This window comes from Trichechus manatus, unplaced genomic scaffold (assembly GCF_000243295.1).
Source record: "Trichechus manatus latirostris isolate Lorelei unplaced genomic scaffold, TriManLat1.0 scaffold00063, whole genome shotgun sequence".
NCBI classification, from domain to species: domain Eukaryota; kingdom Metazoa; phylum Chordata; class Mammalia; order Sirenia; family Trichechidae; genus Trichechus; species Trichechus manatus.
The window spans coordinates 8,669,816-8,695,509 of NW_004443999.1; the positions used below are offsets into that span (position 1 = coordinate 8,669,816).

General features: G+C 43.8%; 1 protein-coding gene across 1 annotated transcript in view; it reads right to left on the reverse strand.

Annotated features, from left to right (window-relative positions):
* ALPK2 (alpha kinase 2) overlaps window positions 1–24,893 on the reverse strand; it is a 74,223-nt gene extending 49,330 nt beyond the window's left edge. The window contains exon 1 of the mRNA XM_023733994.1: window positions 23,173–24,893. Within this exon, the coding sequence (XP_023589762.1) occupies window positions 23,173–24,843 (1,671 nt within the window). The 5' untranslated portion in view covers window positions 24,844–24,893. The remainder of the gene's footprint in view (window positions 1–23,172) is intronic.
* Between the last annotated feature and the right edge of the window lie 801 nt (window positions 24,894–25,694).

Sequence of the window (25,694 nt, forward strand, 5' to 3'; positions counted from 1 at the left end):
GGGTCCCATTGCCCACACTCTCACACACTCCCTCTTTCTGAATGGGCAGAGATAAGACTCTCTGATAGAATAAAAAGAAAGCAACTTATAAAACCCCTCTCTAAGCAAAGCCCGACTTCAAGATTATTATCCTGCTTAAAAAAACAAAACAAAAACCCAAAACCTATTTCTTTTTTATCTCTTTGTTTTCCCACAGTAAAATCCTAATCATCGTCTCCACCTCACCCTCAAGGCTACCCTGGGGTCCTGATCTGCTTTGGAAAAAGGGATCCTGTATGCAGAAATGAAAAAACAGAATAATTTTTTTCTAACAATTCCCTATCCACATCATTGGTAACTGTATTAGTTTCTGAGGGCTGCTGTAACTAATTGACACAAACTGGGTGGCTTATAACAAAACACATTTATCCTCATACAGTTCTGGAGACTAGAAGTTTGAAATCAAGTTGCTCACAGGGCCATGCTCCCTCCAAAGGCTTTCAGGAAAAATCCTTCCCTGCCTCTTATGGTTTCTCGTGGATCCTGGCAATCCTTGGTGTTTCTTGGCTTATAGATGCATCACTCCAATTTTGCCTTCACCTTCATGTGGCCTTCTTCTCTCTACACATATCTGTGTGTCCTCTCCTTTTCTTATAAGGACACCAGTCATTGGGTTTAGTGGCCGCTCTAATCCAGTCTGCCTTCATTTTAACTAAGTACATCTGTGAAGACTCTATTTCCAAACAAGGTCACGTGCTACAGTCCTGGGTCAAAGTGAATTTTGGGAGGTGGGGCACATTCAACCCACTACAGCAACCTATACTTTCCCCAGCTTGTCCTACTGACCTTCCCTCCCCCACAGTCCCCAGATTTCCACTGATACTCAGCACTGAAGCTTTGCCACTGACTGAGTGGTGTAGAGTTGAGAAGAGAAAGGTTTAAAATGATATTCTGGTGGCCGGGCAATTATCGGGAGGCTTGCTCAGTTCAGGAGGTTATGTCTGCTCCTGTGGTAAGCAAAATCTGTCCTGAGAGTGGAATTCAGTACAACCAAGAATCTCTACCTTGGTCACTGCCCAGCTTCCTGGAGCCCAGCCTTTATTCTACCAACCAACCAGTTGCTGTCAAGTAGATTTCAACTCATGGCTACCCCACGTGTGTCAGAGTAGAACTGTGTTCCATAGGGTTTTCAATGACTGATTTTTTTAGAAGTAGATCACCAGGACTTTCTTCCAAGGCACCTCTGGGTGGATGTAAACTGCTAACTTTTCTGTTAGCAGCTGAGCGTGTTAACTGTTTGCACCACCCAGGGACTCCCCCAGCCCTCTAGACCCCTGTAATCAGTGTCAGCCACTTCAGAATGTTCTTATCAGGACCAGTCCATGCCTGAGCTGGATGTCCTCCCATCTGCTTATGGACAGACCGTGCCTGGGGGGTTTCTATGTTTGTGGCCAGATTTAGATCCTCAACTGGAACTGTAAAAGATGAAGGGTAAGCAGTTCTCATGATGGTTATTTTCCCACTCAACCCCATCAGTTTGATGGTAAATGTGCAAGCACTTGTTTTTAAACCATCACTTTAGAAAAAATGCCCAAAATCTCAAGGCAGTATCAAAATACCTGTGCTGACTCAGAAAGATAATTTTTCAAGTATCAGCAGAAAGGGGAAGTTACCGAATTTGCAATTTTATCTTCCCCCTCAGCTCTGCAAAGGCGGTGAAAGCAGTAAAGTAGAGGGGGTGGTGGAACCTGATGTTTCATGTTTCTGTCTCGCCTCTTCAACTAGATTTAATTTGGCTTGACAAATCATACTGACAGGTCCTGTGCTTGTTCTGGGCATTCGAAGAGGAGTTAGACCCATTGTGTGTCCTCACGTAGCTCATGGAGTAGCATCCCAGCCAGATAAGTACATACTATGCTGCTGTTGTTAGCTACCATTGAATTGGCCCCAGACTCATGGTGACCTCAAGCACTATGGAATGAAACACTGCCCCTGTGCCATCCCCATGATCAGCTGTGGATTAAAACATTGGGATCCACAGAGTTTTCACTGACTGATTTTCAGAAGTAGATTGCTGGGCCTTTCTTCCTAGTCCATCTTAGTCTAGAAGCTCAGCTGAAACCTGTTCAGCATCATAGCAATATGCAAGCCTCCACTGACAGATGGGTGGTGGCTGCACGTGAGGTGCATTTGCCGGGAATCAAACCCAAGTATATATATATGTACACACATGTATGTATATATATATATATATATATATATATACACACACACACACATATATATATACAGTAAATGCTAGAATAGAGATAGAAACAAATGTATGTGAGAAATTAATTCTCCTTCATGCAGAGAAGAAGGGGCAAGTATATCAGGGGAAGATACCGAATTGACTTATTTGCTGCCTAACATTTGAATTCATTAACTCCTTCATCCTTTATTCAGTAAATATTGGTTGAAACCCCTCTATGTGCCAAGCCCTATCCTAGCTGCTGGGGAAAGAACATCACCAGTCAAAGTCTCTGTCTTCTTGGAGTTACATTCTAGTGTAAGGAGATGGACAAGTCCTTTGTCTACAAGGAGAGAAAAGTGTCAGTGGTCGAGAAAACACCATGAATGAAGGCACCGAGGCAGGCTGGAATGTGGGGTGCATGGACGGGAAAGTTGGGAGCATGCAGACAAAATGGAAAGAAGGTTACCGTCTACCATGACAAACCCTGCGTGTTGCATGGAGCATCTGGATTCACTCCTACAGGCAAGAGGGTCCAACAAATGTTGAACCCAACCAAAAAAAAAAAAATCCTTGCCATCAAGTTGATTCCAACTCATAGCAAATCTATAGGACAGAGTAGAACTGGCCCTTAGGGTTTCCAAGTCTGTAATCTTTACAGAAGCAGACTGTCAGTCTTTCTCCTGCAGAGCAGCTGGTAGGTTCAAACTGCCAACCTTTCAGTTTGCAGCTGAGGGCTTAACAGCTGCACCACCAGGGCTCCAGGTATAAAAGTTGACAAGGGCTGACATTGATGCTGCTGTTTCAACAAGGGAACGACATTCCCAGATTTATATTTTGAAGAAGAGAGCTTCAGTGGCATGTGGACAGTGTCTTAGAAGAGAGAGACACTGATCCAAGGGGCCTAGAAAGAAACCTATTGCAATGGTCCAGATAAGATGAAGAAGCCTGGGCTTCAGTGGTGGCTGGAGGGATGGAGAGGAAGGTTCCAATTCAGGAAAATTTTAGACAGAGAATTGACAGGATTTAGGCGCTGAGAAGGGCTAGGGTTTGAGGTATAGGAGTGCATCAAGGACCACTCTTGGTTTCCAGCTCAGGGAATTTGACTTCGAACTCTTTGAGGGATTGGGACACCTGCTTGCAATAGTACTTGGTACTCGAAGTAGATGTTTGATGAGCACGGGTCGGCTCAGCTGTCACCTTCTTTGGGGCTGTAAACTGGGACACTGCACAACTTAGCTCTTTATGTAGAAGTTCTACCATATAGATATGGGGGGAAAGGCAAAGCTGGTCTGCCCAGAGCTGCCAGAAGGTGCAGAGTCGGCTCAGAACCTAACAGTAGAAAGTCAGCAGCTCCTGTTTCTCCGGAAGCAGGGGCCTGGGGCAGAGCACCAGGCACCACGTCTGGTGTGCAGTGTGATGGACCTCAAGGTACATTCCACTCTGTCCTGTTACCTCAGGTTGTGCCTGAACTCTGCTCCTCCATCCCTGACCATGAGGCTGACTGCAGAGTCTCTGACTGGACACCAACCTGGGGCTGCTTCTGCATTCACCCACTGTGGGACTCCCCCTGCAGCAGCCTGATGAGTGTCCCCAGACTTCACTTTTCTTTGAGGACCCTTCCTGGGGTCCCCTATGAAACCAGTGATCAGTGTCTCTGCTGCCTTGGTAGGGTCTTCAGATCAGCCATGGAGTCTTCTCTGCCGGCCTTTTTCCTGTTGTCTCTACACGTGCCCAGAGGTGCAGAGACTTGAGGAATCTGACCAGGGGTTAACTAAAGGAGTGCATCCCTCATGGTTGCAAAACCAGCTCCACATGCATGTTTTCCAGGTCAGCGTTGGGTGCGATCCTTGCGTATGGCACATCAAGAGGATGGACACTTTGAAGTACCACAGAAAAGCTGAGGTTCGAGGTGATCTGAGCCTTTTTGCAGAGAAGATATTCAAAATCTATGGGAAAAGATGGGACCTGAGGAGCCCCGGGAGAAGCTGACTCCGAGCTTTCCCTTATTTTTTCCCTGGCACAGTCTTTCCTGCCTTGCCCTCTTGAAGACAACTGAGAAGAGAAACTGGGATGAAGGGACCAGCCCAAGGGATAAATACAATTCCCTTGGGCTTGGGGTCTATATTAGCTTCCTGTGGCTGCTGTAACAAAGTACCATAAACTGTGTGGTTTATAAGAACAGAAGTTTATTGTTCCACAGTTCTGGAGACTAGAAATCCAAACTTAGGATGTTGGCAGGGCCATGCTTTTGCTGAAGATTCTAGGGGAAAATCTCTTGTCTCTCTCAGCTTCTAGTAGCCCCCGACATTCTTTGGCTAGCAGCAGCATCACTGCAATCTTTGCCTCCATCTTCACATGGCATCTACTCTCTGCATCTCTCTCTGTCTGTGTCTCTTCTCTTTTATAAGAACACCAGTCATATTGGATTAGGGTGTACTATACTCCAGTATGACCTCATGTTACTTTGACTAATTAAATCTGTAACAACTCTATTGTGAAATAAGGTCACATTCACAGGTACTGGGGATTAGGACTTCAGTATATCTTTTTGGGGGACACAATTCAACCTCTAACAGTGCCATTCCCACTACTTTGTTCCTTGGGCTTCCTCTAAGTTCAAATCCATTCGTATCTGCAAATGCTCTGAGTTTCTGGATCTTCTGAAAGACACCACAGTAACGAGTATGAAGGCCAGATTCACACATTGAATTAGCATACTAAACAGCTCAACTCTTTTGCACTCCTTCAATCTTTGTGCCACCCCCACTGAAATCCCCATGATTCCTATTGAGAATAAGAGAGCTATTATGGGCTGAAGTCCAAAGAACCTACACCATTTTGCAGTGATGCCAAATCCACTCAGATATCTGAGCTGAGGGAATCAGGGACTTTAGAGGAGGTGCAATGAGATCCTAAAATAGGTGTGATTCTATCTCACTCCCCTTTCCATCACCTTGTTGTTGGAGACTACACCACAATTACTTTTCTCTTTATATTTCCTTGTTACTCTCTCCCCATTCAAGAAGATGGTGAGGTTATCCCTCACTGCCTCTGGGAAGGATGTGGATGAATAGAAAAGAGAACCAGCCTGCATTCTAGTCTTTCAGGCTCTTGGACAACAAAATGCCTGAGATGGTAGGGGAATTTAGAGGATTTTCAGAGCAGTTAGAAGACTCAGAGAGACCTGACACCCTTCCAAAGGTAGCATCGCCATCACTCTCTATCCTGCTCTTTCCCTCTCTATAGCATTCATCACTAGCTGATGTTCCAGTATAGTTTGTTTGTTTACTGTCATCTTCCCCACAAGAAGGTAAGCTCCCTGAGGGCTAGAACTATGCTTTGCTCCCTGTTGCATCCCTGGCACATAGAAAGGGGCCTGATACATAGTCCAAAACCAAAACCAAACCTGTTGCCGTCAAGTCAATTCCAGCTGGGAACAATAGGAGTATTTTGACCAGAGAGCTGAAGAGAGGCTGACTTTCCCTGATGAGAGAGAGATCCACAGCCTGAGAAGGAAGGAGAGGAAAGACAGAGCTGAAGGTGTCTCTGCTCCCAGCTTCCAGAACACTTCCAGCTGCTGCCGGGGAGGCAGCAAGAGCCCAGGGAAGACAAGGCTGCGAGGCATGTTGTCTTAGTCATCTAGTGCTGCTCTAACAGAAATACCACAAGTGGATGGCTTCAACAAAGAGAAATTTATTCTCTCCGGTCCAGTAGGCTACAAGTCCAAATTCAGGGCATCATCTCCAGAAGGCCCTCTCTCTCTGTCTGCTCTGGAGGAAGGTCCCCGTGATTCATCAGTCTTCCCTTGGTCTGGGAGCTTCTCTGCGCAGGAACCTCGGGTCCAGAGCATGTGCTCTGTTCCCAGCACTGCTTTCTTGGTGGTATGAGGTTCCCATGTGTCTCTGCTCGCTTCTCTCTTTTATATCTCAAATGAGGTTGGGTTAAGACACTATCTAATCCTGTAAACCTCATCAGTATAACCTCATCACAGTGACAGAGTTTACAACACATAAGGAAATCACATCAGACTTACAAAATGGTACACAATCATATAATACTGGAAATCATGACCCAGCCAAGTTGACAGATATTTTGGGGAGACACAATTCATGACACATATCTAGGTAGACAGGGCCATGGGCCCCTGCAAGATGGAACACCAGGCCCCTGGTGTGGCAGAGAAAGGGCAGGGAGCCACCAGACCTGAGGCCACATGGGCCATGGTCTCCTCAGCAACGACCTCCATGAACCAACAGCACAAGGACAGTGTGTGGGCATCTTGCCGCAACCTGAGGGAGCAGATGGTGAGGACCACCAAAGACTCAAGGGAGGATCTCTGCAATTTGCAAAATGTGTGGCTCAGAATAGCAGAGTTATAGACTAGTTGTCAAGGATATCATTTTACTTGGATCCACAATCAATGCCCATGCCAGTAACAGTTAAGAAATCAAATGACTTATCACATTGAGCAAATCTGCTGCAAAAGACTCCTTTAAAGTGTTAAAAAGCAATGATGTCACTTTGAGAACTAAGGTGTGCCTGACCTAAGCCATGGTATTTTAGATGGCCTCATATGCATGCAAATGCTGGATAATGAACAAGGAAGACTGAAGAAGAATTGATGCCTTTGAATTATGGTATTGGTGAAGAATACTGAATATACCAGGGACTGCCAGAAGAAAGAACAAATCTGTCTTGGAAGAAGCACAGCCAGAATGCTCCTTAGAAACAAGGATGGCAAAACTTTGTCTCACATACTTTGGACATGTTATCAGGAGGGACCTGTCCCTGGAGAAGGACATCATGCTTGGTAAAGTGGAGGGTCAGAGAAAAAGAGGGAGACCCTCAACGAGGTAGATTGACACAGTGGCTGCAATAATAGGCTCAAACATAGCAATGATGGTGAGGATGGCGCAGGACTGGGCAGTGTTTATTTCTGTTGCACACAGGGTCGCTATGAGTCAGAACTGACTAGATGACACCTAACAATAACATTTCTTACCCACCTGAGTGTGAGACTAAGATTTATTCCAGCTATCCTTCTTTGTGAGGACCCAGGGTCTGTGAAGTGCACACATGACTGTATTCCCTCTGTTTAATGCTATGAAGGGTGGTCAGAGGGACAAGGTAAGGACCATGTGGTTATTATGTTGGTGTGAAGCAAATTAAGAAGTTTGGACTAGTGATTTCTTTTGGGGCTGGGTGGAGGTATCCAGGAATATTTTAAACATAGCATCAACATTCTGTTATTTGCATGGAATTTGGCTCAGTTTCTTCCCACTCCTCAGGCCAGTGATAAGGCCCTCCCATGCTCTAGGCTCAGCCTTCCTAATTTTATCTCCTACACATACCATGTCCCTGCTAAACTGGACGTTTCCTTCCCCTAATATGTCCCACTGAGCCAACTGATATTCTAATATGGAGACTTAATTATGGCTAATTACATGGGAGGCTTATCTGCTCAGTAAAACTTGTTAGGTCAGAGCCTTTACTTGTACACTCTCCTTAGCAATTCTATTCACTCACTGTGTAGACTTGGAAGTAATTTATCTGCATTCCTTAGAACATGTGTTAAAATTCACATTGTCATTAGCTCAGCAATTAGCTCAGGTGAGTGAGGTAGCACTGAGGTCTGAATCACACCTGGACACTCACAGTGACTAAGCCCAATCATTTTTTTTGTAATCTTAATAGCATTATTTCCTCATCTTGGTTAACATGTGTTGTCACAAAAGAGCAAAGATAAGCACTGTGGAATTCAGACCCATACCAAGTTGTCTGAAGGAAAGGAATATTCCCATAGGACTTTGAACAGCACCATTGGCATCAATATTATCTACACATCAAATTGGTACTATAGAGTCTACCTACTCTGGAAAAGTCCCCACCAACCAGTTGCTAAGTGTTGATCATCTGAAGGGAAGTTGCAGGCCAGTCTTGTCCTGTACGTTCCTAAAGGATGGGAGGGACAGGGCTGGAGCCCAAAGAACCTACAACATCTCAGCAGCGATGCCCAACCCACTATCTGGAGGAGACCATGTGATCCCCTTGCTCTGAGAACTGGTCTGACACTGGCCCAGCTATTGGTACATGATTCTAACTATGGAGCTCTGGTGGCGCAGTGGTTCAGAGCTTAGCTGCTAATCAAAAGATCAGGAGTTCAAATCCACAAGCTACTCCTTGGAAACCCTGTGGGGCAGTTCTACCCTATCCTATAGGGTCACTATGAGTCGGAATCAACTTGACGGCAATGGGTTTTTTGTTTTGTTTTGTTTTGTTTTTTGGTATGAAGGCCAATGGGCTTATTTTTTTTCTTAGATATTCATTTTTAAAAAATTATTCATTAATTTATTTGAGTAGGTAATACACACATAAAACTCCCAGGGTACACAGGGAAAGGACACATAGTGACAAATAAATCTCCCTCCTACCCTGCTACTAGCAGCTCAGTTCCCTTCACCAGAGGCAACCACAGTTATCAATGAGTTTATTTTAGTTCTAAAGAGAGTTAAGGAACTCAGACCTAAAATGGAGTTAGAGGAACTACTTCATGCAGCAGTCAGGGCCAACAGCCTGGAGTCAGGCAGACTCAGTTCAAAGTAAGGTATCACCATGTACAGGGCCTGGATAATAACAGGACTCATCTCATTGGGTTGTTGTGATAATTTAGAGAGCTAATCCAAGTAAAGTGTTTAGCACAGACCCTGGTGCATATTTACACTCAATTAATGGTAGCTATTATTAGCTATTGGGCAATTGAGTGCAGTGGAGGAGGATGAAAGGGAAGGGTGGGGCACATTGAATACTTTCTGGGAAAAGCCCTAGGCTCTTGTTACTCAAAGTGTGGTCACAGCATCCCCTGGGAGCTTGTTAGAAATGCAGGATCCCAGGCCCCACCGCAAACCTGCAGGATCTGAACCTGCATTTTCACAAGATCCCAGGTGAATTAAAGTTTGAGAAGTTCTAACCTGTATTAAAAACCAGTTGCTGTTAAATTGACTCCGATGCATGGGACCCCACGTGTGTCAGAGTAGAACTGTGTGGGGTTATCAATGGCTGATTTTTCAGAAGTAGATCGCCAGGCCTTTTATTCCCCTGAGGTGCCTCGGGGTGCACTTGAATTTGCAGCCTTTTGGTCAGCAGCTGAGCTCATTAACCCAGGGATTCCTACTCCAGGGGACAGGGGTGTTTCAGTGGTAGAATTCTTGCCTTCCAGGTGGAGACCCAGGTTCAATTCTTGGCCAATGCACCTCATGTACATCCACCACCATCTGTCAGTGGAGGCTTGTGTGTTGCTATGATGCTGAACAGGTTTCAGTGGAGTTTTCAGGATTAGGAAGAAAAGCTTGATGATCGGTGGCCAACTCAATGGAAGCTGACAACCACAGTCTATATTATCCCAGGAAACCTTGAGGGATTGCCCTGGAATCCCTGCCTCTGAGGAGCTGGGAAGTGGTTTCTTTACTTTCAGACATGAGCCCTTAGACTTCTTGTGATGGTTAAGGTTGTGTATCAACTTGGCAGGGCCATGAGTCTCAGTGGTTTGGCATTATGATGTAGTTTGACAGTTATTAATGATTTAATCATCTTCATGATGAGATCTGATATAATGTAATTATCTCTATAATGTGATCTGCTATGAGCAGCCAATCAATTGAAAGGGAGTTTCCTTAGGGGTGAGGCCTGTATCCAATATATTTGGACTTTCTGGCAAAGCTTGCTGTCTTTTGCTGTGCTCTGGAGTCTGCATTTGGCTTGTCATCATCTGACCTCCAGTTCTTGGGACTAGAGCCAGCAGCCTGCAGTCTGACCTGCCGATCTTGGGTTCATCAGCCTCTGCAGCTACGTGAGTCAGGAGAAGCCTCCAGCCTGACTCCTGACCCATAGACTTAGGACTTGCCAGCCTCTACAACCACGTGAGTCATTTCCTTAAGAAAAATCTCTCTCTCTCTCTCTCTCTCTCTCTCGATATGTATGTATATATACCTGTTTATCTAGCTATCTATCTATATATGTATGTATATACATATATATACATGCACTTTACTGGTTTTGCTTCTCTAGAGAACCCAGCCTAAGATCCTTCTCATGATGAAAATTCATGACAAAAATACTTTTAGGTGAAAAGCCATTTTTATCCCAGCTTCCTATGCTACATCTGATTTCCCAAGGCCAATAACCTGTGACCTCAAAGACAACTGGAACATATCCTCTTTTGTCTTGTAGCTTGACAGTAACCTGATAGAGGGCTTGGGAGGAGGGGTGTCATGTTGTTTTTAAAGTGACACAAGAGACACCGTGGAGCCTGCCCCACAAGCCAGCAGGGCTGCCAGATGCCAAATGGGACACTCAAGCCCTGGTGCTGGGGGCACCAGACAGCCTGTCACTGGAAATAAGGCCTGCATGGGCCGAGACCTAAAAAGCAGAGGGGTAACGTGGTAACACATGCTGCCGTTGGCCACACGTTCCAGACCAGTTGACCATGGCTAGGGATATATGGCAGAGAGGAAACAGCCCTTTCCCTTAACCCTTTCATGCCCAGCAGAACATATAGTGACCATGAACTTTTTCAGCCTCTGGGGTTCATTGGGAAGCTGCTGTACCACTGACAGTGTGTGTTGCCACAAGGCAGGGGTCTTTATGACCGTTTGAAAATGAGAAACCCAGTGTGTGCTGTAAATTACTGTTTTTACAGGGTATTGTATGAGGTGTCTGAATTTTTGGTAGGAAAAATAAAAATTTAAAAAATTTTTATTTGTTATTCATATGTACCAACAGACCCTGGTGGGACCTTCGGGGTATAATTAATGGTACTTCATATGTACCACTAAACACTGACAGTAGGCTTGTGGGAGCAGGCAAGAAAAAAAAATTCATACTACCTATCAAAAATTCAGACACACTCAATGATTCAACATGCTTCCATTAATGAAAACGTATAGTATCGACAAAAAATTCAAAGCAGAAAAGAATTGGGTCACCAAATGGTGAAAGATAGGAATGACAGTCTGTTACTGGGTCAGCCATGGAAGAGAAGAGAAAATCAGGGTGAGGACTGGGGCCATGTGCTATTTAAAAATCACAGTTACAACAGAAATATCTTAGAGGGACACAGTCCGATAATACAGCCATTAGCCCATGTGGCTAGTGTGACTGAGGAACTGAATTTTTATTTTATTTTCATTAATTTACATATAAATTTGAGAGCAGTGGTGGTTTAGTGGTAGAATTCTTGCTTTCCATGCGGGAGACACAGGTTCGATTCCCAGTCAATGCACTTCATGTGCAGCCACAGCCGCCTGTCAGTGGTGGCTTGTGTGTTGTTACGATGCTAATTTTCAGCAGAACTTCTAGACTAAGAGTCCCTGGGTGGTTCAAATGGTTAATGAACTCCAATGCCTTCCCTCACTGGGTGAGGATTTTCCCAACTTTCTGGTACACTGCAATGTGCAGCCAAGCAACATCCCAGGTCGTGATTTCTCATGGCTTCAGGCAGAGCAGAAGCAAGACAGGAGCTCAAGACGTGAGGAGCTGTCAGGTGCTGGAACCTGCCTTCACCTGCAGCTGCAGGTAAACTCAGGTAGACTGAGGAGCCATTGGGCAGAGCATCTTCAGTGTCTGCCTCGGGAACAGTGACATCATTTCATAAATAATCTGGATGTTGGGGGCCAATCCCATTACTGTCAAGTCCTTTCCGACTCATAGTGACCCTATAGGACAGGGTAGAACTGCCACATATGGTTTCCCAGGAGTGGCTGGTGGATTAAAACTGTCGACCTTTTGGTTAGCAGCTGAGCTCTTAACCACTGCACCAGCAGGGCTCCCCAAAATGGATTTTAAAAAAACCCAAACCTGTTGCCGTTGAGTTGATTCCAACTCATAGCGACCCTATAGGACAGAGTAGAACTGCCCCATGGGGTTTCCAAGGAGCACCCGATGGATTCGAACTGCCAATCTTTTGGTTAGCAGCCATAGCTCTTAATCACTACACCACCAGGGTTAAAGGATATACTAAATGTAGGGCATTAAAATAGTACTTGGAACATACAAACAATAAATGATGATTATTATTTTTGCAATGATGACAACTCCCGTTTCTCCCTAAAATCAGTGGAAACTTCTGACCAGGTCGGTATTATGGGTTGAATCGTGTCCCCCCTCAAAAGATATGTCGATGTCTAATCCCGATATCTGTGACTATAAACTTATTTGGACATACGGTCTATGCAGATGTAATAGTTAACATGAGGTCATACTGGAGTAGGGTGAGCCCTAATCCATATGACTAGCGTCCTTATAAAAAGAGAAGTGACAGACAGACACAGAGGGAAGATGGTCATGTGAAGACAGAGGCAGAAATTGGAGAGACACTGCCACCAGCCAAGAACACCTGGGGCTACCAGAAGCTGGAAGAGACAAGGAAGGAACTTCCCCCTAGAGCCTTCAGAGAGAGCACGGCCCTGCTAATGCCCTGAATTCAGACTTGCAGCCTCTAGAACTGTGGGAGAATAAACATCAGATCTTTTCAGCCACATACCAAACCAAACTGCACCTGTTGCTGTCGAGTCAATTCCTACTCACAGCAACCCTATAGACAGATTCGAACTGCCTCATAGGTTTTCCAAGGAGCGGCTGGTGGATTCGAACTGTTGACCTTTTGGTCAGCAGCCGAGCTCTTAACCACTGCACCACCGAATTTGTAGTGGAAGACTTAGGAAACTAGTATACCAGATACAGAAGCCAAGATGATGATCTAACCTCTAGACAATTTCACCTTCAGGCTTTCTAACTATAGAACCAACAGATACTATTTGTGACTTATTGCTTAGTCTTGGATTTAAAAAAAAAAATCCACTTTAGAAAAATGCCTTACCAAAGTGTCATATAAATGTCACATAGTAAACACGATAATATCAACATCATCATCCATAAGAAGTTAGATTTTCCCAGTGAAAGACTAACCTCTGGTATAAATTAGGTACAAATGGGGCTACAACCACACTGTCTTAATTACCATAGTTTTATAATTTCTCTTGATATATGGCTGGTTAGTCCAATTTTTGTTGTTGTTGTTGTTATTGTTGTTGGGTTTTTTTGGTTTTTTCCATCCTGTTTCTGAGATGCAAGTTGATTTTCAGTCACTGCAAAAAAGACGAATAAGGCAGGTCTCTGGCATGAAGCTCCAAACCAAGCCAATGATGAGAGATTTGTTACCGGGACAAAAACCCACTCTAGTAGCCAAGTGACCCTCCTTTCACCAGCCTCGCTGCTGCCACCCAAATTCCTATCACTGGACTACTCCTCAAAATAAAACTCAGCTGCAAATGGCACACCTGTTTTGGATTAGTTACAATAAATCAGGAGCTGTGTTTTATTTCAGCTGCCCGGACAGGTGAAGAACGAGAAGAATAAGCTACATTTATAGTCACCCAACTAGAAAACATAGAAAATTCCAAATCATAAGGGTTTTTTTTTTTCCCCTCTTAGGGTAAAGGGCTACCCTTGACAATCCCTGAAATTCCTCTTGTTTCCAAAATTCTGTGATTCCTTACAGAAATGGCTCAGGTTGTAGGATTCACTCTAGGTGTCTAATTTGGCCCATGGTTTCCAAACTGTTGTCCCTGGGTGGTGCAAACAGTTAATGTGCTTGGAAGTTAACCAAAAGGCTGGCGATTCGAGTCCACCCAGAGTCACCTCAGGAGAAAGGCTTGGCAATCTACTCCTAAAAAATCAGCCATGGAAATCCTACGGAGTACAGTTCTACTTTAACACACATGAATGGACTCCATGGCAACTTTTTGTTTTTCTTTCCAAACTTTAACGCCCATGAGAATCACCCAGAGAGCTATTAAAAGTGCAGATTCAGCAAGTCTGGATAAAACTTAAAGAGATTTGCATTTTTTAAAAATTGTAGTAAATATTACTAAGACATTTGCCATTTCAGCATTTTTCACCTGTACAACTCGGTGAAATTAATCACATCCATTATGCTGTGCAACTGTCACCACTGCCTGTCTCAAATGCTTCCCCCACCCTTAACAGAAGCTCAGTGCCCTCTAAGCAGTAAGTACCTCTTTCGCCCTCCCTCCCATCTGCACTTTTAACATGCACCTCACCAGGTGATTCCAATGCAGGTAATTCCTGCCCTGGCTTTGAGAAATAGAAACCCATCGCTGGAGGTTTAGAGCAGACTGGGACCCCCCTAAGCAGAAGGAGAAATTCAGGACCCCAGTGCAGTCTCTTCTGCTACAAGACATGATTCAGTACTAATGAATCAATAGGGAAGGATGACCCGTGGAATACAGATGCTGCGTTGGTTCACATACGATTTTTCCTAGGCAAAGGGAGCCTGAAGAGCTGGAGTAAATTCTCGAGTCTTCAGCTGGAAAGAGAAAAGCCTTTAACTCAGTGTTTGTATTGGTAATAAGAGGCTTTTCAAGCTGCACTTTAAGAAAATTTAAAATGAACGCCTGCCTCCAGGGGACCAGAAGCTCCCAGGCTTGTGTGGCTCAGCGCAGGTTGCATGGCCTCCCAGGTCCACATGAGGAGCAGCCCCAGCAGCTCAGAGACCCACCTCTGTCTTCACTGTCTCGGCACCCTCCAGTGCTGCTCTAACTAAGGGGTTGCCGGCATTCCTGCTCTATTGTTTTGTGTACTTTTCATGTTGGCCATGGCAGCCACCAGCCAACCTGGGCCACCTCCTTGGGCAGTCCAAGTGAGTCCCCAGGTGTGTTTTTTGTTAGTCTCTAATTTTAAAATCATTGGCTTAAAACCCTAAAGAACACAGTTTTACTCTGAAACACAAGGGGTTACCATGAGACAGAATAGATTCGACAGCAACTAGCTAGGACTAGGAGCCCTGGCAGCGCAGTGGTTCGAATCCACCAGTCACTCCTTGGAAACCCTATGGGGCAGTTCTACTCTGTCCTAGAGGGTTGCTATGGGTCGGAATCGACTCAATGGCAATAGGCTTTAGTCAATGGGGTAGTTAGGGCTTGGGGGAGAGAGGTAAAAGATTGAGGTAAGGTGACAGCTAAGAGGTGCAGGATTTCTTTTTGGGGTAATGAAAGTGTTCTAAAATCAATTGTGGTAATGAATGCACAATTCTCTGAATATAGTGAACGCCATTGAATTGCACACTTTAAAAAAAAATCATTAAATAAAGTTGCCTGTTTAATAAGTACACTGCCAGGAATGGTATTTTCCTTATGAGCTCTGTCATGGATTGAATTATGTCCCCCCAAAAATGTGTGTATCAGTTTGGCTGGGCCATGATTCCCAGTATTGTACGGTTGTTCTCCATTTTGTGATTGTAATTTTGGGTTAAAGAGGATTAAGGTGAGATTGTAACACCCTTACTAAAGTCACATCCCTGATCCAATGTAAAGAGAGTTTCCCTGGGGTGTGACCTGCACCACATTTTATCTTATAAGAGATAAAAGGAAAGGGAAGCAAGCAGAGAGGGGAGACCTCATACCACAAAGAGAGCAGTGCTGGGAGCAAAGCGTGTCCTTTGGACCTGAGGTTCTTGCACTGAGATTCTCCCAGACCAAGGGAAGACTGATGCATCACAAGAACCTTCCTCCAGAGCCGACAGAGAGAAAGCCTTCCCCTGGAGCTGATCCCCTGCATTTGGACTTGCAGCCTACTAGACTGTGACAGAATAAATTTCTCTTTGTTAAAAGCCATCCACTTGTGGTATTTCTGTTATAGCAGCACTAGATGACTAAGACAAGCCCCAATATATTAGTGTGTGATCTTGTAGAATGTGAAGTGCTTCAGCAGTGCATACATTGCATTATAGCAGAAACATGTGCAGACCATACCCATTAACACTGTCTGAAGAGCAGTATTGAATAACCTGGCACTTTGTTCTTGGCTAAAACTGTGGGAAATCAGAGGCGTGGGGCTCCAGAATCCCCAAGAAACCACTTCCAGGAGATGAATAACTCTCTCTCTGCAGCCCTGCTCAGTCGGGGTGTGACTTGAAACCTCCAGGATGACCCAGCACTCCACTTCCTGTGAGCTCTTGGTGGTTCTCAACCAAGGCTGCCGCCTCAGAGTTACCTGTGGTCCTGTGGAGCTTTTATAAGGTTGCACATGCCTGAGCCCTAACTTTTGTTGTTGTTAGTTGAGTCGGCTCAGACTCATGGCAACCTTCTGTATAACAGAACGAAATGTTGCCCAGTCCTGTGTCATCTTCGTGATCATTGGTATGGTAGAGTCCATTGTTGTGGCAATTGTGTCCATCCATCTCATTGAGGGTTTCCCTCGTTTTCACTGGCCCTCTATTTTACCAAACATGCTGCCCTTTTCTAGCAATTGGTTCCTCTTGATGACATGTCCAGAGTAAGCAAGCTGAAGTTTCACCATCCTTTCTTCTAAAAATACTCAATAATCTTCATCAACACTACAATTCGAATGTATCAGTTCTTCTATCTTCCTTTTTCATTGTCCCGCTTTCGCATACATACGAGGCAATTGAAAAGACCAAGGCCTAAAACTCCTAAAATCAGGACCTCTGCAGGTAGGACTTGGGCATCTGTATTTTTAGAAAGCATCAAGTGTGGCTCTGAAGCACAGCTAAGATTGTCAGACTTAGAGCTATAGCGGTCATCTGGGAAGCTTGGAAGCTTTTAAAACTCCCAGTGCCCAAGCCACACTGGACAGATGACAACAGAATCTCTGAGGGTGGGGCTCAGGCATCAGAATTTTTTAAAAGCTCCCAGGTGATTCCAGGTGTAGCCAGAGTAGAGGACCACAACTTCAGGGCTTTTTTCTAAACCGAGCAAGGTCTTGTACTCCGTAGATCAGGACCTCTCAAACGTCAATATGTGTACAAATCTCCTAGGAATCTGGTAAAAATGCAGATTCTGATTCAGTAGAACTGGGACAGGACTTGGTATTCTGCATTCCTAACAAGCTAGCCAGCTAACCACACAGTGAGAAGCAAGGCTGTATGTGCTAAAGAGTTTCCATTGATTATTTAATACGGCCTGAGGACAGTTACTGCAGTGAGCCAGACGTTAAATGATCTTACACGTCCAGGACGGTAATGGTATTTGGCAGAAGTGGCACAGAGAGCTTTGTGATTAAAAACAAAACAAATGTTGGTGTTCCCTGGGTCAGCCGTGGACTGGTGCTGACAAGAGGTGCGACTGCCAAGTGCTGAGAGAGAAGCAATTATAAACCTCTGCCCTTGACATCATCATCATCATCCACAGAGGTCTGGCTTATCAGCCCTCTGGAGTCATTGTTTAATAGTTATCATTTTGGGGTCATATTTTATTATGCCACCACCCATCTGTCAGTTTGTCATACTGTGGTTGTTTGTGTGTTGCTATGATGCTAGAAGTTATGCTACCAGTATTTGAAACACCTGCAGGGTCAGCCATGGTGAACAGGTTTCGGTGGAGCTTCCAAACCAAGACACACTAGGAAGAAGAGCCTAATGATCTACTTCCGAAAATTAGCCAGTGAAAACCTTATGGATAACAACAGGACACTGTCCAACTGGCTTGCTTTGGACGTGTCATGCTGGAGGAAGACATCATGTTTGGCAAAGTAGAGAGCCAGCAAGGGTGTGCAGGCCCTTGGTGAGACGAATTGGCACAGTAGCCATAATGATGGACTCGAACATGCTGGGAATTACACAGGACCAGGAAACATTTTGTTCCGTTGTACATAAGGTTGCCATGAGTCAGCATCAACTTGACAGCAGCTAGCAATTTTATCTTGCAAAGGAATTCAAGATCTCAGGTTGCTCTGTCACAGATATGAAATTGTACTGCAGGAAGGTTAGATTGCCTGCTTATATTTTCCCATGCAAAAAAAAAAAAAAAATTAGGGACCTACTATGTGCCCTGCCCATTGCTAGATGACCGTGCAAATGTTCGAGCACCCGTATACCTTGTGCTTAGCCACAATGAGATGTCACTATACGCCTATCAAAATGACTACAACAAAAAATAGTACCACCACCCAATGCTGGAGAGAATGTGGAGAAACTGGATGACTCGTACATTGCCAGTAAAACAAGTTGCCATGGAGTCAATTATTAAATATTGATTATTAAATGTTAACTGCGTAATGGACAAAATGCTCAGCATTTTACATGCAAGATTTATTTAATCTTCACAATACTCTATGAGGTCAGTATAATGATGATGATGATGATGATGATGATGATGATGATGGTTCCTGATTTACAAATGAGAAAACTGGGGCTGAGAGACCTTAAGTAATTTTTCCCAGAGTAACAGAGTTAGAAAGTGGTAGGGAAGGACCCAAACTCTAGTCTGGAACCCACTACAGTCTACAAAGAATGCAGCCAAGAATGCAATGGGGTTCTCTGAAAGGAGAAATCACAGGAATGAGGAAAGCACTCCAGAGAAAGTCATCGTGAAGGACCGTGAAGGACCTGGGCCTTGAAGGACCAGGAGGGCTGAGGAGAAAACAAGGAGGGGAGGACTCCAGAGAAGAAGATGGAAAATCCACCATTTCTGGGAAAAAACACAGAAACTTGCTTCGTTCTCCCAGGAGAAAACTGGAGTGTACTCCAGCTTTGCCTCTCAGGGGTAGACAGAAGCAGTATTGTGGAAGGTCTTAGTGCTGGGCTAATACAAAAAGATCTTCCTGGATCTAATTAGCATTCTGTGAGGGTGAACAAAGCACTGAAAAAGCCAAGGTTGTATGTGAACCTCCAACATTCATAAGAGAACCAAAGTGCAAGGTATGGTTGTTTAGCACAATCCAATCCATCCTCGGGGCCAACAGAGCAATGGGAAACCAGTTGCCATCCAGTCTATTCCAACTCATGATGACCCCATGTGTGTCAGAGTAGAGCTGCACTCCATAGGGTTTTCCATGGCTGTGATCTTTTGCAAGTAGATCACCAGGGTTTTTTTCCAAGGTGCCTCGGACGGACATGAACCACCAATCTTTTGGGAAGCTATGTCCTATTAGTGGAGAGTAGGTAGCATTATCTTTTTGTGAAGGAGATCAAAGAATATGCTCATGAATATAAAGACCATAAATACCCAAAAAGGTGGAAACAACCCAAGTGTCCATCAACACATGAAAGGATAAACAAAATGTGGTATGTCCAAACCGTGGAATTTATTCATCCATAAAGAGAAATGAAATGCTGATACATGCTATGATATGGATGAACCTTGAAAACATTATGCTGAGTGAAAAAAGTCAGACCCAAAAAACAAACACTGCATGGTTCCACTCACATGAACTATCTAGAATAGGCAAATGTATAGAGGTAAAAGTTTATTAGTGGTTACTAGAAGTGAGTGGGAGGGGAAATGGGGAGTTATTGCTTAAGGGGTACTGAGTTTCCGTTAAGAGTAGTGAAAAATTTGGAAACAGATAGTGGTGATGGTTACACAACACGGTGAGCATAATCATGTAATGTCACTGAATCATACATATAAAAATGGTAGAAATTGCAAACGTTTTGTTATATATATTCCACCACAATTAAAAAAAAACAGATCATAAGGTGGTTGAGACCCGTGATCATGAGAATCATACCTAACTACCTGTACTTGGAATTTAATCCAGTACTCTATGGCTACTTATTCATTCTATGATTGAGTGCCTATTATGTGCCAGGCACTGTATGACCAAATTCCCTACTGTCATGGAGTTCACCTTCTACGCTTAGTGCTGATTCCTGATCAGGAAGATTCTTAACTGTCAGAACCTAAGGATACATTTCCATACTGTAGCATACTTGAGATCCCATGACCCCAAACAGAAATGCAAATCTCTTTGGGATGAAACTAGGCAGCTCTGCACAAAGACAGACACAGCACTCTGATTTCAGAGTGGGGATGATCTTACCACATTGTGGCTGCAGGGAAACTTAAGATGGACAGATTGTCAGGCCCTTACCTCCGAGTTGGATCAGGAAAGCAAGACCAAAATCAATGTGAAGGACTGGCAATGTGACCATTGAAGATGATTCAAGTTAGCCTGGAGTACCCTCTCTGTTTTCCACTCCCAAACTGGGATTAATTTTGCAGTGTTCCGTAAATGTAGAGAAATTGAAGGGCTTTCCCATCCCTAGCCTGGGTAAGTACTATTTCAAGACGAATCATAACAAGATGGCCTTACATTGTAAAAGAGAGAAAGGAAGATGGAAAGTAAATGCACCTGGAGACATACATTTAGGCAGGAGATATTCTACAACATAGCCTTGCTCTTGTAACACAGAGTTAGAGAGATGAATTTTTTTTCTCAGAATGCTAAAAGCAATATGTGGATGAAGATAAAATACTAAAAGATAAGCTACTGGTCACCCCTATAAAAAGACACCTAAAAGTAAGTGAATCAGGCAAGAGTCAAGAGTGGGCAAATTTATTCGTATTACCCCAAACCCAGGATTTTTAACCGTTCCAAGTTTTAGGTCTCCACGAGCCCCAAATGTCTGAGAATAAATATTTAAAATGCCTTTTGACTTAATTATAGAAGAATTCACCAATCTTTTTTTAAAAACATGATTATAAAGAATTTCATTTGGTTTTCAATGACCCCCAATGCTTCCGTGTCACATTTACAATGATATTTGGCCATTTGCTGTAAATTTGGCCCAATTTTCTATGTGCAGAAGAAATACAGACATTGCTTCCAGTTAGAGAGTAACTCTTTGCAAGGGTAAACAGTTGTACTCTCAAATACGCCAGTCCCTATAGCAAAATTCCCCTGCATTAGTTAAAGGAAAACAAATGCCACAGACAAGAAGATCCTATTTCTGACTTCATGCTGCATAGAACTGCTCTTGGATGTACAGCTTCCTATCAAGTTTCTGGTTGTTCCTTGAGTTCCCGGAAGGTCATCTCTGCTATCAAGCACTGCACAGTGAGAGCTGGTCCTATTCCCTGAAGAAGGAAAGCTCTTCAATTTGTTTTCTAAACAGTCAAGTTCATAGTTCTGAAATACTTGCCTTAATCACCTTGCAAAGCACAAGTCAGACTTTGAACTAATAGCTGGTGGAGTGGGTATGTATTCATGAATGTGTGCATGAGAGGGTGCAAGCAAAAGAGTTCCATAAGAATGTTATGGAAATAACCTTGGTCCCCAGAGGTGGCCCATTGGTTTAGCTGCATTCCCAGTAAACAAGTGAGGCTGCTGGTCCGCAGGGTCTCAATCTCAGAATTCAGTTTAAAGAACAAACTGAGAATGACAAAGGTGGGGAGGCCTTCCTTCAGCGCCTCTCAATTTTTTGCAGTGAAGGAGCTAGAAATCGCCTCCCACCATGGAGGGCCTAAAAATGATCCTGTCAATATTCTTCTTCCCCTCCACTTACTCCTTTTTGGCCACTTCATCCCCAGCCTGTAATAATACAAGACTTTGGCCAATGAAACATACTCAAAAGTGGACAAACAGCAAACGGAACTTAGCTGAGCAAGGAAAAGCATTTTTTGAAAAGGAGATGCTATACTTATCGACATGAAAACACTGTAAATTAATGTTATTATTGGTATTTGGCCCAACTACCTCCATAAACTTATCTTGGGCATGAATCTGTGGTAATACATGTGTGAGCTTCTAAGTGGCATGTGTTAAAGAACTAAATAGTATAAAGCTGGCTACCCTGCAAAAAGTAAAGTATAAGTGTAGCTTTAATATGGCTAATGTGGTTAACCAAACAGAATAATCTGCTCAATAAAACAGCTACCTCAGATCTGGAATTTTTTAGATTGGCTGTTTTATGACTGGGGTGTTTATTGCATTTAGAAATCAATGTATTCAATTTTTATTTTTTCACTGAAAGAGTTCAGTAACTTTGGATGCATTTGTCAGCGTTGTATTTTCTTTTGAGTATGTCTATTGTTGTTGTTGTGTGCCATCAAGTTGATTCCAACTCACAGCGACCCTAAAGGACAGAACACAACTGCCACGTAAGGTTTTCTCACTTGAAATCTTTATGGGAGAAGATCACCAGGTCTTTTCTCCTGTGGAGTAGCTGGTTGAGTTCGAACCACTAACCTATCAGTTAGCAGCCAAGTGCTTAACCACTGTGCCACCAGGGCTCTTTCTGAGTATGTCTAGTCTTCTCTAGAAACTATATTAAGTTTCTACTATAAAATTGGGGGAAGGGTGCAACATAAGGTATTGTAAAAATAATTGATAAATTTTTTAAGTATTTTTTACAAAGATCAAATTTTGGCCATAGAACAGCATCAATCCAAACCCCATTTGGGAAACCCTTTAAAACATAATAAAGTCATGCATCAAGCACTGCATCCTTTCTGTGTTAATTATTCCCATGAATTTAATTCCATCACTCTAGAATAGACCCTCAAATCAGTAATAGGGAAAAACAAAGCCATTTGCTGTTATTCGTTTAGCCTTGTATATTTTTTGGTCTAAGAAAAACAAAACAAAACATGCAATCGGAAACATCCCACCAGCACAGCAAAATCTTTATCTACTTTTTCTGGCATCACAAAGTGAATTCTACAAGTCTTGTAGCCACGTCGAAATCTTTCATTTGTGCTATGAATTCTGGTTAAAAGCAGAACCTTCCATTTTTAACATGCCCCAGAAAAATGACTAAAAAGAATACTTTCTTTTTCCCCCTCTTTAAAGACTATATCCCAAACATTTGCTTGAGAAACTTTCTGAATAGTGACGTTGCCCAGTAAAACACATGCAGTAGACAAAATATCAGATTTCTTTTTCCAGCTGTCCAGATGCCCATTAGTGCCTCTAACTTCTATCAGTCTTTTGCTATAATTAGGATGGCTTAGGGTTTATCTGGGCCTTTTTTCAAAACCAGATTTCCGTCCTCACAGAAGCAGCTGTCATTCACAAGGGCCCTTAATTGTATTTGGAGACCTATCCTTGATTTACGTTATGCTACGGCAATCGTGAACGCGAAGTGGAGGGAAAGACGCACGCACAAAAGACCTTTTATCATTTGGTAAAAAGGGGTGTCTTACCTGAGGATACTCACTCTGGTCTGGAATCTGGCTTGCTTCAAATAGATTATTAACCTGCATCTCTTCTCTCTTGAAGTTTGCATTTCCTTCTTCTCTGAGGAGCGAGTCTGTTGGTGTTTGAAGGTTTTTTGCTTCTGGCTCTGCTTGGGTTGAAATGGCACATTCTTCTGCATGGAACTGGAGATTAAAATCAGTAGCTTCTGCTCTGGTGTGAGAACTCTCCCTTTCATCACTCTGGGCTAGTGGGTGCTTAGCAGGTTCTCTGGGATATAGGAGATTAAAGGTGCCTTCTGTTGCACTTTCTTTCAGGTGGGTGTTCAGCTTCTTGGGTTTTCCCTTCATTCCTGGTCGCCTCACCCTGGCAGGTTTCTGTGAGCCCCTCATGCTCAATAAGTCCTTTTCCGCAATTCTTTTCTCAGCCGCAGTCCCCAGCCACTGGTGTGTCCCTGACTTTTCTGACTCACCAGCCTTCATCTTCGCTGGTGCTTTATCCATGTTTAGCAGATTGTCACCGGTGACTTCCTCTCTTGTTTGGTGGCTGTCTCTGGTTTCTCCTTGAGCTCCTGTATAAACATTTTCAGCAGCCCCAGAAGCAGGGGGCAGTTTATATCTCCCCTGGTCTGTCACTGTCGATGTTCCATCCTGGTGAGGCCCCAAAGTAAGAGTCATCCCTGGTTGCAGGGATGAGGGGCTGTGCGTAGAGGCCCCGTTGCTCCTCACCCCCACTTCTTGGGGTTGTGAGTGATAACCACAGAAGCCAGGGGTGGCATCCATAGGCCCAGTGTTATCTGACACCTGAGACTGACAGCCCATTTTATTGAGGAAATGTCCACACCCACCCAGGCAACACTCACTGAATTCCGTCTCTTCGTCATCGCTTTCTAATAAAAAAACACGGGCAGTCCCCTGCAGGTACCTTTGCCAAACTGCGTTAGAGTAATCTGTCATAACATCGGAACATTCCAGATACTCCAGGTCATCATTTGAAAACTCCTCGGTGTAGGTTAGGGTTATCTCTGGATAAAGCTTATAGTCACTGTTGGAGTCTTTGCTGGAAACCTGTGGGCAGAGTGGCTTGTTGACTGGGGCACTGCTACCTGGGTAAATGGACGAGGTTGCCCCAGAGAGTGGTTGGCTGAAGCTAACGTATTTCTGAACTTCGGGATGTTGATGACTAGAGTTTATGACTTTATCATTAGGGTCATTGTTGCTTAGGGCACCATCCATGGGCCAGGATACTTTGGAAGGCATTGTCCTGTGGCAATACATATCTTGTTTTTTGGGAGTATTACTTGAATTAGGAAAAAGAAACCCTTCTACAATTTCCTCTGTGTTATTCGGATCATAAGCCCCTTGAGTTTGCTTTGTTCCTTTAACATCCAAAGGTTTTTCTGAACTGGAAATATGAATGTCATCATTGGCCAATAATTGGAGTGAGCCTGAACGGTTGAATTTGCAGGGGGAAGAATCAGCTGACATGGGAGTGCCTGGGGAGAGCCTTTCTTCTTCCTTGTAAGAATGTTCTTTCTCATCAATTTGTTTTGCGCTTTCTGCCTCGTATGTCTCTGTTTCATGTTTCCAGCCTATGTCCACATTATCTTTCTGGTTAGGAGGGAGTTGTGGGTTCTCTGATGAGCGCTCGACTTCAATGTAAGCAGAACAGCAGATCATTCCAAAGCAGTTTTTAGCAGAGATTTGGTAAACAGCAGCATCATTTTTGGTACAGCTAGGATGAAGACAATATACAGGTAAGTTTGCCACGTTTTGATAGTGTATGCCAACATTTTCCACATTGTGGTATACAGAGAAAATGGCTATATTTTTTTTACTGCATGCTCAAGGAGATTTGTGGTCACGCTGGAAAAAGGGCTTGTGTCAGAGGCAACTGGCCCTGGGCTGCGGCTGCCCATGGTGCAGCATTCTGGAACCATCCGTCTTTCCCCTAAAAGCATTCCACCATCTTACCCCAAACTGAAAATTACTAGATGAATGGAAAAATATTTATATTCTAGTTTCTTCTTTTTAGTCATTTTTATGTTATGGAATTTGAAAAAGCATTATTTTCTGGAGTGAGATATTGTATACAAAAACTGAAGGATTCTACCACATGGGGTTGAAAGAGCATAAGCAATAACTCTTTCCGAGACTTTCTAAGAAGGCACAACTCTTGCCAGGAGGCTGTGAAGAGAATACCATACTAGGGTTATGTGTATGAAGAAAGGGCTGCTTCCTTGTTAATTTATCATGACTATAGGGTCAGAGGGACCAGTCCCTGGAGAAGGACATCATGCTTGGTAGAGTAGAGGATCAGCGAGAAAGAGGAAGACCCTCAACAAGATGGACTGACACAGTGGCTACAACAATGGGCTCAAGCATAACAATGATTGTGAGGGTGACACAGGACTGGGCAGTGTTTCATTCTGTTGTACATAGGGTTACTATGAGTTAGAACTGATTTGGTGGCACCTAACGACAACAACAAAAACATGGGGTTTAAAATGAAGCCCCATGAGCCCTGCTGG